The sequence below is a fragment of the Cajanus cajan genome, chromosome 4 (assembly GCF_000230855.2).
Source record: "Cajanus cajan strain Asha chromosome 4, NIPB_CcT2T_4, whole genome shotgun sequence".
NCBI lineage: Eukaryota > Viridiplantae > Streptophyta > Magnoliopsida > Fabales > Fabaceae > Cajanus > Cajanus cajan.
The window spans coordinates 63,517,401-63,534,319 of NC_138520.1; the positions used below are offsets into that span (position 1 = coordinate 63,517,401).

Consider the following 16,919-nt stretch of genomic DNA (forward strand, 5'->3'; position numbering starts at 1 on the left):
TGCTTATTTATTTAAGGTCGTATGTCAAAAATAAAACTAAAAATATATAATTACTAAAATATTTTAATCCCTTAATATATTTAACACTAATTCTTATCTTATTATTTTAGTAAAAAAATTTCTTTAAAATAATTTTAGTTATCATATTAAATATTTTTTCTCATATATACTTTATGACTTAAAAATATTCAAATGTTATAAATAATTAATAATTTTTTATTTTAAAATTTAATTTAATAGCCTATAATTTTATAAAATACATTTTAAATATTATAACATATATTTAGGAAAAAAACATCTTTTAGTAGTTTACAATATTATAAAATATCTTTTATGTTATGTGCCAATTTTTTATACCTTACACTGTGCATTTGAAAAAAAAATATTTATAAATAAGTGTGACTTTATTTAATTTGAAACGATTTCATATTTTAATTCAAAAATTGAATCAAACTCTATAATTTTATTTACCTCAAAATGTTTAAAAATATTTATTTTGAATTTTTGAGGAATAAAATTCAAACAAAAAATAATTTATATATTTTTTTTATTTTATAAAGACCGAATTCATTTATTCTTATAAAGACTAAAATTATATTTAAGTTTATTACAAATACAAAATTATGAAAGATCGATATACATTAAATAAAATGTATATTTTTTTAAAATTGTATTTATTAATAAATTTAAACTTATAAAATATAAATATATTAAAAAGTATATCAAATAACATGACCTAGTAGTTGTCTTTATTATATTCAATATTTTGAAAGTGTAAATCGAATTATTCTTACTTTCAGTGTCCATATAGTATTTAATTTTGATCAATAGCTTGAGATTAATTTAAAAAAAAAATAATAGAGAACACTAACCTTTTTGGTAAAAAAAAAATAATATATTTTAGTAAACAAATAAAATTTATATTGATAGACTTAATAAAATTAATATTAATAATATTATTAATTTTTATATATATTATGTTAATAATATTATTAATAAATTAATATTAATAATATTATTCATATATTGAGATATTATTTTAAAATTATATAATTATTAACCTATTTAAGATATATAAATTATATTTTTCATTTATATATAAATATATATATATATATATATATATATATATATATATATATATATAGATTATAACTTTCATTTGTATATTATCCATCGGTATAGTTAAGTATTATTTTTTACTTTTCCAATTCTCATCTTTCACATTTCAATATTACTTTTACATGACACATTATTGTACAATATTAATGTTGTATCATTCCCTTAATCGAGTTTCATGTCATCAATAAGTGACATATCACTTAAAATTATTAAATTTTTAACAAAGAATTTAACAAATGAACTAATGTTGCACAATTATAATATTTAGAAAATTTGATCAGCTTAATTAAAACTTAGAAAACCAAAATCACACAAATCTCATATTACAAAAATTAAAAGTGTAATTAAATTTTATTATTTCATGAGAATATTATTAAAATAATTATGAGAATTAATATTATTAAAAAAAATTAAAAAGTCACTTAAAATAGAAAAAAAAAAAAAAAAAAAAGTAGAATAATGCCACCAAGGAAGACGTGAAAGGTTAATGCCCTTATCCTACTCAAAGCGGCCAGAAGTTTTGAAGCAGGCGTTTTTTATTGTTAACTTGGAGCAACGTCCACGCGTTTCACTTTCACTCCTTTTGCTTTGTTTTCACTCAATTGTCTTGTATAATCCTTGAGGATTTGTTTATCTTCATTTGAGTTTTCAAAGATATTTAACAATAACTTGACTCTCATTACAACCTGCTACAAGAAGTAACATTATAATGTTTTTAACCCAGAAGTAAAGAAAAAGCTCTCATAATAGATAAATACTCAATTTGATTAATGTATCAAGTTTGGATTAAATGTTTACAAAGAGATTCTTATTTTTAGTTAAATGTTTACAAATAGATATATACTTATTTATAAGTTAAGCTAATTAACCCATCAAATACAAGTACTAGCTTTTAACTTTGAACTTCACTAATAATTAAATTTCCACCAACAATTATATCCGATTTAGCATTTTCACTTGGTTTATTTTCTTAATCATGGTATTGGTACGAGAAATAATAACTAATTTTCGCTAGAAATCATAAGCACACACAAAGTAAGTATTTTCCTTTTAATATAGTTTATTTCATATCTAAGATCAGGATTTGAATCATAAACATTTTGGTTAAGGAGTACAAACTATCACTATTTGTGTGAATTAATGTTGGTTATTTTTACTTGGTTTATATATCAAATTTTGTAACATTGTGAGTCTTAGAGTGTTGTTAATTTTATTTAATTATATGTTGTTGTGTAAATTGTTGTTTTGTGTGGAGAAACTTTGAAATATGAGGATTTCTTATGAGTTTAAGTAGTGTTAGAGGTTTCTCTAGGTAGAGATCTAATTTGACATCGAGGGAAAAGTATATAAAGTTTTGTTTTGAATTGAGCCTCATAAGTTCAAGTCTTTAGAAACTTAGAGACAAAAATTTTAGACAGAAAGGCTTCAGTTAATGAGCTTCCTTTTTCCTCTAAATCTTCTCCAATTCTTTCTTTAATCTCATATGTGTTGTATTGTTGTTGATTTTGCTTATAAGAACCTAGGATCAAGCTAGTGTATCTATGTTGAGTTCCTCATAGTTGTGTGGGATATTTTCCTTCTCTTTCTCATTTTCTGGATTGATCTTAAGGTAAGGGAAGTTAGAATGTGTTGTTGTCTAATGTTTTAAGTTGCAAGTAGATGATTCTTCTTTCAAATCATGGTTGTGTTACTTGGGATAAGATTGAATGATTGAGGCTGGGGTTTGAGTTTTGAAGCATGTTGAAAAAAAAATGGTGATTTGATCTCCAGTCATTGCATATTAATTTTGAGTACAATTATGTGTTGGTTGTGATGTATATAGTTGATTGGTGTTGTTGGATGCTCAGAAATTGTTGAGTTTCAGGTGGATTGAGTAGAACTTGTGATCTACATAAATGAAGAACTCATGTTGCATCGAGCGCACCTATAAGGCATAGAACGTTATTTCAACATGAGGTTGTCTGTCTTGTCACACTAAGCATAGGATCGGTGGTGTTAGGCATGAGGAGACAAACTCGTCTCAGGTTGAAATGGCGTCGAGTATGGTTTGAATGACGTTAGATGTGAGAGTACTAAGAGATCTCTAATTTGGTGATGTTAGGCCCTGATGGAGTGGTGCCAATGTGGCCAAGTCAAGACTCTGCCTAGATGACGTCAAGTGCTAGTATGGTGATGTTGGATGTGAGTCAAGTAGGGTCTCCTTGCCTGAAACAAGGTCGGGCGTGGGACTTTTTCACGTCAGGCCTGAGGTGTTAAAGGCCCTTACGTGATCCATGTTGGGTGCGAATTGTGTGAAACTAGGCGTGGGCAAGGCAAAGGATTCCTTACCTTGATGATGTCAGGCACCAAGCGTTGGATGCTTATTCAAAATTCTTGTTGGTTGTAATATGGGTTGAGGGAAATGAGTATATTTGAGTTTTCTAATACATGTTTTAAGTTTCTAAACATTGATTATTATATAGATTTGACATATGATGATAATTATAAATTATGGATGGTAAGAATTTGTTAGGTCAAAAGACAATCTTAAATCCTTCAAGCTTTCAAATTTTAATAATAACAAGCATAAAGTTTTTCTAAAGGAAAAATATTTTTGCAAAATACAAATCAGATGAAGCATAAGACGTAGCCCTTTAAACAGACAATATGTCATTAGACGAAGCATACAATCTTACCTCAAAGTCTTAAATGCGTATCATTTATTATGAGTGACGACTATTTAGTGCATAACTAACCAGTTTCTTAACAGGCCAAATAAAGAAAGCTCATTGGAACCCACAAATCTTTAAAATGAATGAAGTTATGTTGTTCACAAAAAATAAGGACAGACGAATCTTTGAAATCATGAAGAAAGTTATTAAAAGTTAATGCAGAACCTGCTCTTCGTTGACACACGCCATAGAAAGTCCATTTGGTTTCTAAAGCTAATAAGTAGCCTCCTTAATTAGATAAAAATGACAATTTTGGTGAAATGTAATTAATGCAAATATTTAATGCTTCAATGGACACTTCTCATCGCAAGGAACTCAGAACGAAAATAGATGAAACAAGCTTGTGAGGAACCCTTAAGGTGTTGCAACAGTCATTTTCATTTAGACTACTATATAAAGAACTTCAACAACAACAAAAAATGATGTTAAACTAACTACGAAAAAGAAAATATTTTGTAAACATATTAATTCATTTTCTTCTATAAAACACATTTGTGCATAATTGCTTGTATTACGTCTTAGCTGTAAGACGACACAACTTGTAAAACTATACCCAAATATAGTTGTTGTTATAGGGTTGGACCTAAAGAGACTTGTTTGTTAAAAGGAATACTCATTTGAACTTGGAGAGGCTTGTCTGGAAAAAAAACTCGTTTGGGCCTAAAGAGGCTTGACTGTGAAAAAATACTTAGAGTTTAAGGTTGGAGAGGCTTTGTGTTCAAAGAGTACTTGGATAGATTGCTTGGAAAGACAATTCAAAAGACACTTAGGTTTGAGCTAGAAGTTACTTGTTGAAAGAATACTTGTATCTTTTCAAAGATAGCGAAACTCAATCTGGTTAGATTGAAAATTGGATGTAGTCTTGGTGGTTGAGATAAACCAATATAAAAATTATTGTGTGTTTCGTGTGCCTCTTCTACTACACTCTTTACTATTAATGCTACTACTTCCCTACTTGAAAAAGTGCCAATTTTTAATAGACAATATTCAACCCCCTTCTAGTGTTTGTCTTTTCTCCACAAGGTTGAAAGTGAGTTGAGTTGTATGTTATGTGTTGGTGGTGTAGCTATGTTGGAAATGTTATATGCAAGATGTTGTTGTGTTGTTGAAATGATGAATGCTAAGAATACTAGCTTTAGGCATTTGGGTATGAAGTTGTTGAATAATGATGACCAACTTACGACTAGAGGAGAGATTATTTTTAAAGTTACATATCTCATTGTGTGAATATTGTGTTATGGTGTTTTAAGAGCCCAATTTATTGAAAAACCTTTCTTGGAAAGTTAACATTTGAAAAGGTTAGTTGAGTCTCTTTTAAGAGCTTAGTTAGTATTGCGTGTGGGTAAGATTTTGGCTCACGTGTATAAAGCAACCATAGTATAGGAGCCAAGTCAAGATATACTGATTACATGTGACCAACCAAGTAAAGTACAAAGTCAAGAACTTAGTTCCTAATCGAGCATGGAAGGGCATAGTATTTGGAGGATAGTTGGTGAACTAATCTCATAGGAGGTGTAACAACCCAATTTTCACTGGGCCAAGAGCCCAATTAAGGTGGTTTAGTAGCCCGGAACGGGCCGTTCCAAATTACTAAATAGACCTACTTTTGGGAGCCCGAAACGGGCCGTTCCGGATTTGGAACGGGCTGTTCCAAACCATAAAATTTGTCTATGATTCTTACTTGGGAACGGGCCGTTCCCAGCTGGAATGGGCCATTCCAGATTTCAAAAATGGCCTTTGAACCTTATTTGAGAACGGGTCGTTTCGGTTTTGCAACGGGCCGTTCCAAAATATGACCGTTGATAGTTTTAATGCAAACCCTAGAACGGGCCGTTCTGGTTTGAGAACGGGTCATTCTGGATGTGAATTTTACACATGACGTGAGATTTCAGAACGGGTCGTTCTGGATTTGAAACGGGCCATTCCGCGAATCCTGATGCCTATAAATTGAGTGCTCTGGCACTCCTAAAATCATATTTTTCAGTTCTGACTTCTTTCAGTTCTGACTTCTTTCAGTTCTGACTTCTTTCAGTTCTGACTTCTTTCTTCTACATTCTCTTCTTTCCCTTCTACACTCTCTAAAAATTGCGGGGCACCTAAAGGAGGAGACCAAGAGATCTTTGTTTTGGTTTCAACTGCTGTTTATCCAGGTACGGGGGAAACTGGAATTCTTTATATGTAGAGTTACATGAGGGAATTGGGTAGAGGAAGAGCCCTTAAGATTTTGAATAATTTTATAATTATTTATGTTTGGAGAATTATTAGTTTTATGTGATTCTGTATGAATTTAGGATTATGAATATATATTTTATTTGTAAAAATGATGCTCTAGGAGAGAGAACAAAATTATAGAAAAGTGTCTGTAAGTTAGGTTTTGGAAAAATTGGATTATTTTTGTTTGAGAAATTGATGATCCCATTAGATTCTGTATGTGTTGAGGATTAGAAATATATATTTAATTTGTAAGAATGATGATCTGAGAGGGAGAACGAAATTGTAGAAAAGTGGCTGTGAGCTAGGTTTTGGAACAATTGGGGGTTTTACCGTTATGTTAAAATTATATTAAATTGGTAATTTCGTTGAGTATTATGTTAATTTATGAACGTTATTGTTATATTACTTGATAAAAAATGATGATTTAGATGTGAATTGTTTGATGTGTATGAAACCCATTATTTTGGACTTGTTTGATGTGTGTATGGTATTGAGCTATGAGATGAGATGTTGTATGGATGTGATTATAATTGTGGTTCCTCACATCAATGACCAGGGATGGCATGGCCCCTGGGTAAGTGATGCTACAGGGAGGGCATGACCCTGGCATGGTGTGGGATGAGTGAGACAATTGACACGTATCACTTATGTCAAATATGGCAGCCCTGGCATAGGGTTAATTACAAGAGATTGTGTGGATTGTGATGTGATTGTGGTTCCTCACATCAATGACCAGGGATGGCACGACCCCTGGGTAAGTGATGCTACAGGGAGGGCGTGACCCTGGCGTGGTGTGGGATGAGTGAGACAATTAACCCATATCACTTATGTCAGTTGTGGCGTGGCCTTGACATAGTGTTAATTGTAAGATTTGTGTGGATTGTGATGGATTGATGTAATTGAGATGTGAAGATGATGAATGATTGATAAATTATGATATATATAAATGCTTGTGAATATTTCATTTAGTAAGGAGTTATGATGGATTATGTTGTGTTTTTCCTTGTGTGCTTTCCATATAGATGTTTTCTTTTCTCACCGTATAATTTGTGGATGTTTTAGGTGAGGAAGATCCGGTTTTGAGTGGCATCTAGAATGCCAACCATTGAGTTATGAGTGTGCTCTGATATTGTGACATCGAGGCAGATGATTTTAGGATAAATTTTTATATGTATTTAGAGTTATACCTTCTATTTTGAAAACAATTTGTAAACTCTCAAGTTTTACTTTCTAAATTTCATTTTTAATTATTTTGGTTATTTATGAAGGTTTTATGTGAACCCTTTTTACCATTGTTGAGTATTTTATTCTTTAGTTAATTACAAGATTTATTTATATATATGTTGGGGTAGTAAGGGTGTCACAGGAGGCTTAGTTAAGTTAATTAATATTGTGGTAAGCCCATATCAAATTGTTCTATCCTGATAGTAATACTAGACTTTCTTATTTAAGTGGCGACATTTGAGAAATTAAGTTATTGTGTTGTAGATTGATATCGAATTTGTTGTTTATCTAGTAAGACCAAAAAGATCACCTTGTATTGGTTTAGCAGGGACAAACCACTTAAATTACTCACTGTGTTGTATGAGATCTCTAGTTGAAATACGTAATGATGAATGTAGTTGTCATGTTGTATATATTGTGTTTGGTATGCATAATGTTTTTACTTTTCTGAGAATCTTAAATTGGGAAATTTGGTTCCCCATGTTTGGGGATTGGTAGCTATTTAAAAAAAAACCCCAAGAATATAATTTTTCAGGAACCATTTTTATCTCACTTTCTCACAAAAAAATTTCATGGAGGTGAGAATCCAACTTTTTTGAGTTAGAAGAAAAGTTTTATGCATATAAAAAGATAATATTATCCTTTTTAAAACAAAAAAAAATCTCTTATTTATCTCTTTTTCTATTTTTATTTCTCTTGCTCCCTCTCTTTCTTTCTCTCACTCTCTCTCCCCCTCTCCTTCTCTCTCTTTCTCCTTATACTTTTATTTCTCTTCCTCCCTCTTTCTCTATCCCTATCTCTCTCACTCCCCCCTCTCTTCCTCTCTCCTTCTCATATATTTATTTCTCGAATCAGGATCCTCTCCTGCCATACACGTACAGCGTCTCTCCATCAGGATCACAACCGTCCATTTTCTTATACATCTAACGGTTATAAATAAAATTTCATTTTTTCTCTTTAATATTTTCACGCGAATAAAAATTCATTAATCAGGATCCTTTTGTTCCATTTTTTCTCTTTAATGCTCGACCATGACAACATCGCGTAGTTCACTCTCGAGCTCAGGATCTGCGTCCACGTCCAAGGCGGTGAAGCTCGTCGACAGCGAGAAGACCGTTGTGCTCTTGTCACCGGCGATTTTTCGCCACCTCGGCAACACCGCTGCATTCCTGGCAGACGTGCGGAGGATCTCGCCAGGCGTGGTGGTTTTTGTGGAGGGCGAGGGCTGGGCGAGGGCTGGGCAGAGGCAGCGACTGCGGCGGTGGCGTCGTTCCGGTGCGGCGTTGTGAGCAGTCTGGAGTACTACTCGATGATGTTGGAGTCGTTGGACGCTTCGACGGTGGTGGGAGGAGGGGAGTGGGTGAGGAGATTAGAGATGCTGCAGGTGTGGCCGAGGATTTTGGCGGTGGGGGAGAGCGCGTGGCGGCGGATGCCATCGTGCGAATTTGGATCCAAATTTGAATAGTGCAGCAATTTTATTTATGGTTTTAAAAAGCAAGTGTATGAAGGATTTCTGGTTGGCGGTGTTGGCGCTATTGAGGAGACTAATGTGTGGCCGCGTGTTCACCGTGGAGAAGAAGGACTGGTTGGAGAATGAGTTTCAATTGAAAATGATATTGTACTGCTCCAATTTATTTGAAATTCTATTCCTATTATGTAACAATTTTAAGCAAAATTGGTTGCTGATTGCATTTGTTTTGTGTACAATTATAAATTACTTGTTAATGGTTGTTGTCTAATCTGAATTGTAATTAGAATTGCATAATAAGTGACACATCAGAATTGCAAATTACTTGTTAATGGTTGTTGTCTAATATGAATTGTAAATAGAATTGCATAATAAGTGACACATCAGAATTGCAAAGAGTGTGCAATATCAAAATTACAGAGAGTGTGCAATAACAAAAATGCATAAATTGAATTGCCTAATTAGGAACAAAACAGAATTGCGAATAGCTTTGAATATCATCACAGAATGGTCAAAAAGCATTGCAAGTAGCTAGTTGTAGCTTTTAATTTACATCTCTATGGATTGGTCAAAGTTGTGATATCCCCATCAAGTGGTGCCTACAATTTAAAAGACACAAGTTAATATTTTAAATACATATATGAAACCAGTAAAATCTGCAAGTTATTAAAATGTTTGTGATATCCCATCCAAATTATTGAAACTTACCACCAATAAACTAGTAAAACTAGTAGCACTAACTTGACTTGAAATATCATTGATTTCCTACACAAAAGACTATCAATTAATCACTAAATATTTTTTCGGTTTGCTCACAATTAAATTTCTATTAGCTTACCATAGATTGTTGTTGTTTGTATGCATCATTAAGCCACGTGGATGCACTTATATTAGGCATTTCTAAATTGTACTCTATCCTCTCCTTCACAAATTTTGAACCTTGTTTACTCTCATTATTCTGCATACAAAAAGAGAGAGTTTATGTATTTAAGTAAGCTAATGCATGGTAAAATTCATAATTTTATAATACCTTAGTAAGATCTTGATCTTGTGAAACACTTGAGTCACCCTTTTTCTTTCGTTTACTAAGTTGGCGTTCTACCCAACCTTTCAAACGCTTTGAACCTTTTCTACCTTCTTTTTTCTTGAACCCCTTTACTTGTGTTGAACCATCATTGTTTCTTGCAATCTCTATAACATTACTAAGGAACTCATTAACTTGAGTATTACTTACTTGTTTATTTTGAAACTTTAACATTTCCTTGTCCAATAAATCAGTAACTTTGCTCAACAACGTGTATGTTTCGTGACTCCTACATGCTTCATCAACTATCCTCATAAGACGGGGACAAATGTCTCTACGACGTTGTGTTGAAGTCAATTGAGCATCTTCTACTACATGACGAACACTAACATTAGGTAAAGACACACTTCTTGCTAACTTTGTCCACCTCTTCAGGATATATTGCTTAGGCACTGATTTAACATCCATATGAATAAAGACTTTTAGACAATGACAACAAAGTATGCCAAATGTCTCAAATTTACAATAAGAGCAATGAATTATCTTTTGATCCAAATCAAATGACACTTTCCATTCTCCTAAATCCTTTACCATGGCAATAACACAATCAACTAATGATGCTTTTACATTTATGCTCTTAACAGAACATGCTTCAAACAACTCATCCTCATGTTGGAATAACTCTAAAGTAGTAGGAGTATAAAGCTCAGACACTTGTTTCAAGATATCAGAATATGGGTTCTTGAGTCTTGGAATTTTTTGACGTGCTTCATATTCACACTTCAATTCATTATACCGTTTTTCTTCTACAACATCCTCAAAATGATTAAAAAACTTGATAAGATCCAAATTCACATTGATAAAACTTTTAATATCAGAATTCACACTTTCACTAAGTTGGGTGCTTCGCATTCCCAATGTGAAAGCCTTCTTCAGGTAACAAGATGCCCATTTTTCCCTCACAGAATACACTCTTTGCAACCAAGTGTTTTCCTTAACATCAAACTTTTAAAGGAGGTTTCTCCAACCTTCCTCAAATTGTTCTTCATCATCATAGCCATACATGCATTTCTTAAAGTCACTAAGAAAATGTGATTCCCCCTTCATTAAATTGCCTAAGTGCTTGATGACATTCTGCATCAAGTGCCATGTACATAAGCCATGGTAAGTTTCAGGAATAACCTCAACTAGTGCTTTTGCCATTGCTTGGTCTTGATCAGTAAAAATTGTTTGGGGTCTTTTTTGTTTGTGTGCCTCCAGAAATGTTTCAAAAAGCCACTTATATGACTCTGTTGTTTCATCATATAATAGTGCAGCCCCAAAAATCATTGCTCTTCGATGGTGGTTAAATCCTGAGAACACTGCTAGTAGTCTATGCGAACTATTTGTGCAATATGTTGAATCAAGAGAAAACACGTCACCAAAATATCCATAACCAATTAGCATCCCCGCATCTGCCCATAAGACATTAGTAATTTGATCTTCAACATCTAGTTGATAGGCATGATAGAAAGGTGGACTTTCAACCAACTTTCTTTGAAAGTATTGCAAAAGATAACCAGCTTCCCCATGTACCAAGCTCATTTGCCTTCTTTTTCGGAGATAGTTCTTTTGATCAAGGCGAGTATATCCCAAGTTAGTTCTTCCTCCCACTTCTTTACTCATCAAATCAAATGATTTTCTTTGTTGTAAGCCAGCATCATCTGCTAGATCAATTTGCTGACATTGAGCTTCTGAAAGTTTTTGTTGAGATGACAACATATGAGTTGTTTCTTGTATATGTAAAATATTGTAACAGCCCATTTTTCGTGGGCCAAAGGCCCAATTCGTGGCCCAGAACGGGCCTTTTCAATTTTGAAACGGGCCGTTCTGGAATAGTCAGTATGGCCAAAATTGTAGAAGCAGAACGGGCCGTTCTGCTGGGTTTGAGAACGGGCCGTTCTGGTTTGGGAACGGGCCATTCCAGTTGAAAAATTTACGTAGGTTTGAAGGGCCCAGAACGGGCCGTTCCGATTTTGGAACGGGCTGTAGTGGTAGGTGGGCGAAAAATCCTATAAATAGGCCTCAAATCCTCTCATTTCTACACACCTCTCATTCTCACTCTCTCTTCTCTTCTGTTCTCTCTTTCGTTCCTCTTCTTCTCTCTGAAGACCAAGGGGAACTCAAAGGATGAGGTTCTGCTCCAGTTTTAGTTCCGATTCTTATTTAAGGAAAAAGAGGAGGAGGTTCTGCCCGAGTTCCTATTTATCCAGGTACGGGGGAAAAAGAGATTATTTATATGTAGAGTTACATGAGGGAATTGGGTAGAGGAAGAGCCCTTAGGGTTATGAATAATTTTATAATTATTTATGTTTGGAGAATTAACTATCTTATGTGATTCTATATATATTTAGGATTACGAATATATATGTTTAACTTGTAAAAATGATGATCTGAGAGGGAGAACGAAATTATAGAAAAGTGCCTGTAAGTTAGGTTGTGAAAAATTGGATGATTTCTGTTTGAGAAATTGAGGATCCCATTAGATTCTGTATGTGTTGAGGATTATAGATATGCTAATAATTTGTAAGAATGATGATCTGAGAGGGAGAACGAAATTGTAGAAAAGTGCTTGTGAGTTAGGTTTTGGAACAATTGGGAATTTTACTATTTACGTTAAAATTATATTAAATTGATAATTCTGTTGTTTGTTATATTAGTTTATGAATGTTATTGTTATATTATTTGATGATCTAGATGATGAATTACTTGAGGGGTATGTGAATCACCATTTTGTGTGGATTGTGTATGTATTGTGGAATTGAGATGTGGATTTGGATGTGGATGTGGATGTGAATGAGATGTGATTGTGGTTCTTCACACCTATGACCAAGGGTGAGCACGGCTCGAGATTGTTACATGAGTATCGTGACCTTGGTTAACATGTCAGGGGTGAGCACGGCCCTAGATTAGGGATAACGTGACCTTGGCACAGTGTTATATCAGGGGTGAGCACGGCTCTGGATTGTTACATGAGTATCGTGACCTTGGTTAACATGTCAGGGGTGAGCACGGCCCTGGAATAGGGATAACGTGACCTTGGCACAATGTTATATCAGGGGTGAGCACGGCTCTGGATTGTTACGTGGGTATCGTGACCTTGGTTAACATGTCAAGGGTGAGAACGGCCCTGGGATAGGGATAACGTGACCTTGGCACAGTGTTATATCAAGGGTGAGCACGACCTGAGATTGTTAAATGGGTAGCGTGACCTTGGCATAGTGTGAAGTGCAAGATTTGTGATGATTGGTGTGATTGAGAATTATGACGTGATGACGATGTATGATTGATTAAAATACGATATGTTGAAATATTTATGAATATTAAGTTATAATGAGATAATAAGTTGTGTTTTCTTATGTGCTATATATATAGATGTTTTCTTTTCTCACCGTGCGATTTGTGGATATTTTAGGTGAGGAAGATCCGACTACGAGTGACATCTAGAATGCTAACGGTTGAGTTGTGGTTATGCTCTGATATTGTGACATCGGGGCAGAGGATTTTCTTTAGGACATAGATTGTTATATGAAATTAGAATTGTAAATATTATTTTTGAAAATCATTTGTAAACTCTCACGTTTCATTTTTATCGTTGTGGTTATTGAAGAATAATTTTGAAGATTCTCATGCGAACCCTTTTACCGAAATAGAGAAATTGTTTTTGTTAAGTTTTCATTATTACAATATATGTGTTGGGGTAGTAAGGGTGTCACAAATATGGTTGTGTTCCTCCTCAAAATCATGCACTATCAATTTTCCACACATGTTTTTAAGTCCCAGGCTTGCTTTACAATTTGTTCTGGTCTCCGGTCTTGGATTAATTGTTTTATAATCTCGTCTGTCTGGCTTTCGCAAACCTTCTTTGCAACAAACAAACCTACAACATGAAATTGAGCCATCTTTTTTTTTTTTTGTGTGTGTATTGTTTCCTTACTCCAAATCCAACTCTCCCGCCATAATCAACCCAAAACTTCCAAGCATCCTCAAGGCTATCAATATGGCAGGAGAGGATCCTGATTCTTATTTCTCTCTCTTTTTTATATTTCATTATTTTTTAACCTTATAAATTTTAATAATATTATTAAAATCTATTTTGTTTTTACAATTTAATGGTATTTGAATGAAATACAATAATATATATTTATCCTTCTTAATTATTATGTAACATTTTTCTTTGTTTATTTATTGTTTTCAACTTTTTAAAATAGTTTAATATCATATTTGTGATAAGATTTAAGTAAATAAATATATCTAATGAATTTATTTTAATAAAGGATATTTTTATAAAAAAATTTAAATACTTAAGAATATATTATTATAATCAAACATAAAACTTTTTAATTTTTGAAAATCTTTATAAATACTTTTAAAAATATTTACGAGTAATCAAACATATTTTAACTATTTTCAGGAATTATGATTTCTATAATTTGTAAACTTTATAAAAAAAAATTTCCACTATCAAACATCTCTTAAATTATTAGTCATCTTTTGCCATTAATCTTAAGTGAACATGGCATCCATATACTTTTGAATCAATGTAAGAAAATACATAATGTTAGGAAGGTAACAGCTAACTGAAAAAGAAAAAAAAAATCCCAAATAAATAACATATCGACGATAGATTTAATAACTTTTTTACATAACAAAACAGACTATGCATTAGTTTACTGTGATTTTTACTATGCCATCAGTCAATCATTTATGATAAATTTATTAATTTTTATTATTCATAATATCAATAGTAATTTTTAACTCGAAGAATCAAAGAGAACGAGTAACATCATAACTCGAAGAAAAATGGTACTGTTTTTAGCATCAGGCAATTAAGCGGAGAATTAAAAACATTTTAATTCGTAAGCAATAAACTAATCATCTTGGGGTCAGTTATCCCATCTTTTGAGATGCGTTTAACGTAGGGAGGAGATTAGTCACTGCTATCAGTGGTGGATATTCTAGGGACGAAAAAAAAAAAAAAACAATAAGCCAATCACCAACGGGCAGAAAATAAAAGTTATTAAAAACGAATTTATGTCTATCCAAGATGCTAAAACGGTTATGTTTCACATAAACTTTTTTATTTCTGAGATAATTTTAAAAAACAAATATTTGTCATTTGTCAAACGTTAAATAAATTATTTTGCATAGCATCAAGCTATTCAACTCATGTTCATGCACGTAGCTTCTTTGAAAGTCAATAATACAAGTTGATATGTATAAATCATTATAAAAAACCTAAAATTAATCGATGTATATCTTCGTGTATTTTGTAGTACTTCATATTTACAACAAAATGTAACTGAATTAAAAGTCCCCACTCCCCACTAAGGAACATGTTTTTCAACCTATAGACAAGTATCTTTTATGCTTTTAAAAAAAGACTGCTAATTGAAATGAAAATAAATAGTATCTCACTCTTTATTACATACCAAAATTTGGAATGAAAATAAAAATGGATTTTGAGAAATGCCCATAGCACCTTTTTAAGCACATTTAATTTAATTTAAATATTAAAAATTATAAAATGATTTTTTTCAATATACTTTATTTAATGATTTTTTTTATAATTACTAATAAATTTTATTCGATAAAAAATATTATTTCTAATCATAATTATAAACAACAAATTCGACTTTTTCTTTAGTTTCAATTTTAAGCAACAATCAACATATTTCAAAGTTATTCATATATAATTTTTTATATTATTTATTGTTAAGTCTATTTATTTTGAATTTACTTATTATTATATAACATATGTCCAATAAAAAATATATTTGAAACAAATTTGAATTCATGATAAAATTAATTAAAAACTACAAATTTATTTACTCTTTATAGGGTTAACTTTGAGTTTTTTTTCCTTGAAAATAAAGGTTCTTATAAATATTTGGATATTACTTATAACCCTAATTCTCAAATTTAAAAGTATAAACTAATAAATAGTTAAATACATATTTGCATAAAAAAATGATAAAATGTAGTAAAATTGTATTAAACTGAGTTATCATTAAAAATTATTATGTAATAAAAAAATAGATCAATAATAGTGTCACATCATAAAGAAATTTATGACAGAAAGATGAAGACTTACAATTTGATTGAGATTTTATCACAGTAGGATATGTCATGATTTAAAAATCAGAAAGAAAATAAAATAAATTAAAGATAAAGGAAAGAAAAGACAAAATTAAAGACAACTCTTATTTATGATTTTATGTTAATACTTATAGAAATTTACATTAAGAAAGAAAGAAAAAAGGAAATACGTTATTAATGTATTACACTTTTTTATCTTTATATTTAATATTATTGATTTACTTTCCTAAAATTATTGGTAGATTTTTGTTGACTAGTGAAAAAATTGATTATTGATTAATTATTCATTATTTTTTAAATAAATTTTAATAATTCATATATATATATATATATACACACTTTTTTAATATTAAGTTGACTAGATAATATTTTTTGGTACTAGCCTGAGCACAAGGCTACCACTTTTGGTCTTGATAATTTGTCCTATGTTACTTATAATCAAAAACTAAATGTAATATGTTGAAGAAAAAGAAATATGATAAAGAGACATGTATGAGTTTTTTTTTTGTTGTCTCAAAATAATATTAATATATCAACAACATATTTATTGGATATCTCATATCAACTAACATGATAACCATAATTATGTATATAAGTGGGGAACAATCCCTAGTTTATAAATATATTTTGTAAGGTTAAGTTAGTTGCTAGTTCACTTTTTTTATAGCACCAAAGCCTATAATTGAGTTTATTAGGCCATTTACTATTAAGTGTCATTAGGTTTATTAGATTGTCTACTATTAGAGATTATTAAATCACTTGTCTAGTATTTGATTAGAGAGGGTGTAAGAATAATTAATGCCTAGTAATTGATTTTGTAAAGTTAAGTTATATTCTAATATATTTTTTTAATCAAAATAATATTTTTAATATATGCTTTGTTATTAATTAAAATTTATTAAAATTATAAAATTAAGAAAGAGATTTGGTAAATAAAAAATAAAACTTATTAAAATTTATATAGTTTTTTTTTATAATAAATTTTAGAAAATAGTAAAAAGTATATTATTAAATTATG

The 16,919-nt window shown here is 31.3% G+C and overlaps 2 protein-coding genes across 2 annotated transcripts; both read right to left on the reverse strand.

Moving 5' to 3' along the window:
- Nucleotides 1–9,296: 9,296 nt before the first annotated feature.
- On the reverse strand, nt 9,297–10,675 carry LOC145957449 (protein FAR1-RELATED SEQUENCE 1-like). The gene is made up of 4 exons (XM_083073708.1): nt 9,770–10,675; nt 9,578–9,697; nt 9,448–9,504; nt 9,297–9,338 (listed from the first exon to the last, which is right to left on the reverse strand). The coding sequence occupies exons 1-4, from the start codon at nt 10,673–10,675 to the stop codon at nt 9,297–9,299; spliced, it is 1,125 nt and encodes a 374-aa protein (XP_082929834.1).
- A 96-nt stretch (nt 10,676–10,771) lies between these two features.
- Nucleotides 10,772–11,566, reverse strand: LOC145957450 (protein FAR1-RELATED SEQUENCE 5-like). Its single transcript, XM_083073709.1, has one exon. It carries the CDS (start codon nt 11,564–11,566, stop codon nt 10,772–10,774), a length of 795 nt encoding a protein of 264 aa, XP_082929835.1.
- Between the last annotated feature and the right edge of the window lie 5,353 nt (nt 11,567–16,919).

What these genes read in the sequence shown, in the direction of transcription:
- LOC145957449 (XM_083073708.1), bottom strand. Translation starts at nt 10,675, where the DNA reads ATGCGAAGCACCCAACTTAGTGAAAGTGTGAATTCTGATATTAAAAGT. An exon ending in AAGATCAAGATCTTACTAAG is followed by an intron (nt 9,698 to 9,769) that starts GTATTATAAAAT and finishes TTTTGTATGCAG; the next exon opens with AATAATGAGAGTAAACAAGG. An exon ending in ACAAACAACAACAATCTATG is followed by an intron (nt 9,505 to 9,577) that starts GTAAGCTAATAG and finishes TCTTTTGTGTAG; the next exon opens with GAAATCAATGATATTTCAAG.
- LOC145957450 (XM_083073709.1), bottom strand. Translation starts at nt 11,566, where the DNA reads ATGGGCTGTTACAATATTTTACATATACAAGAAACAACTCATATGTTG.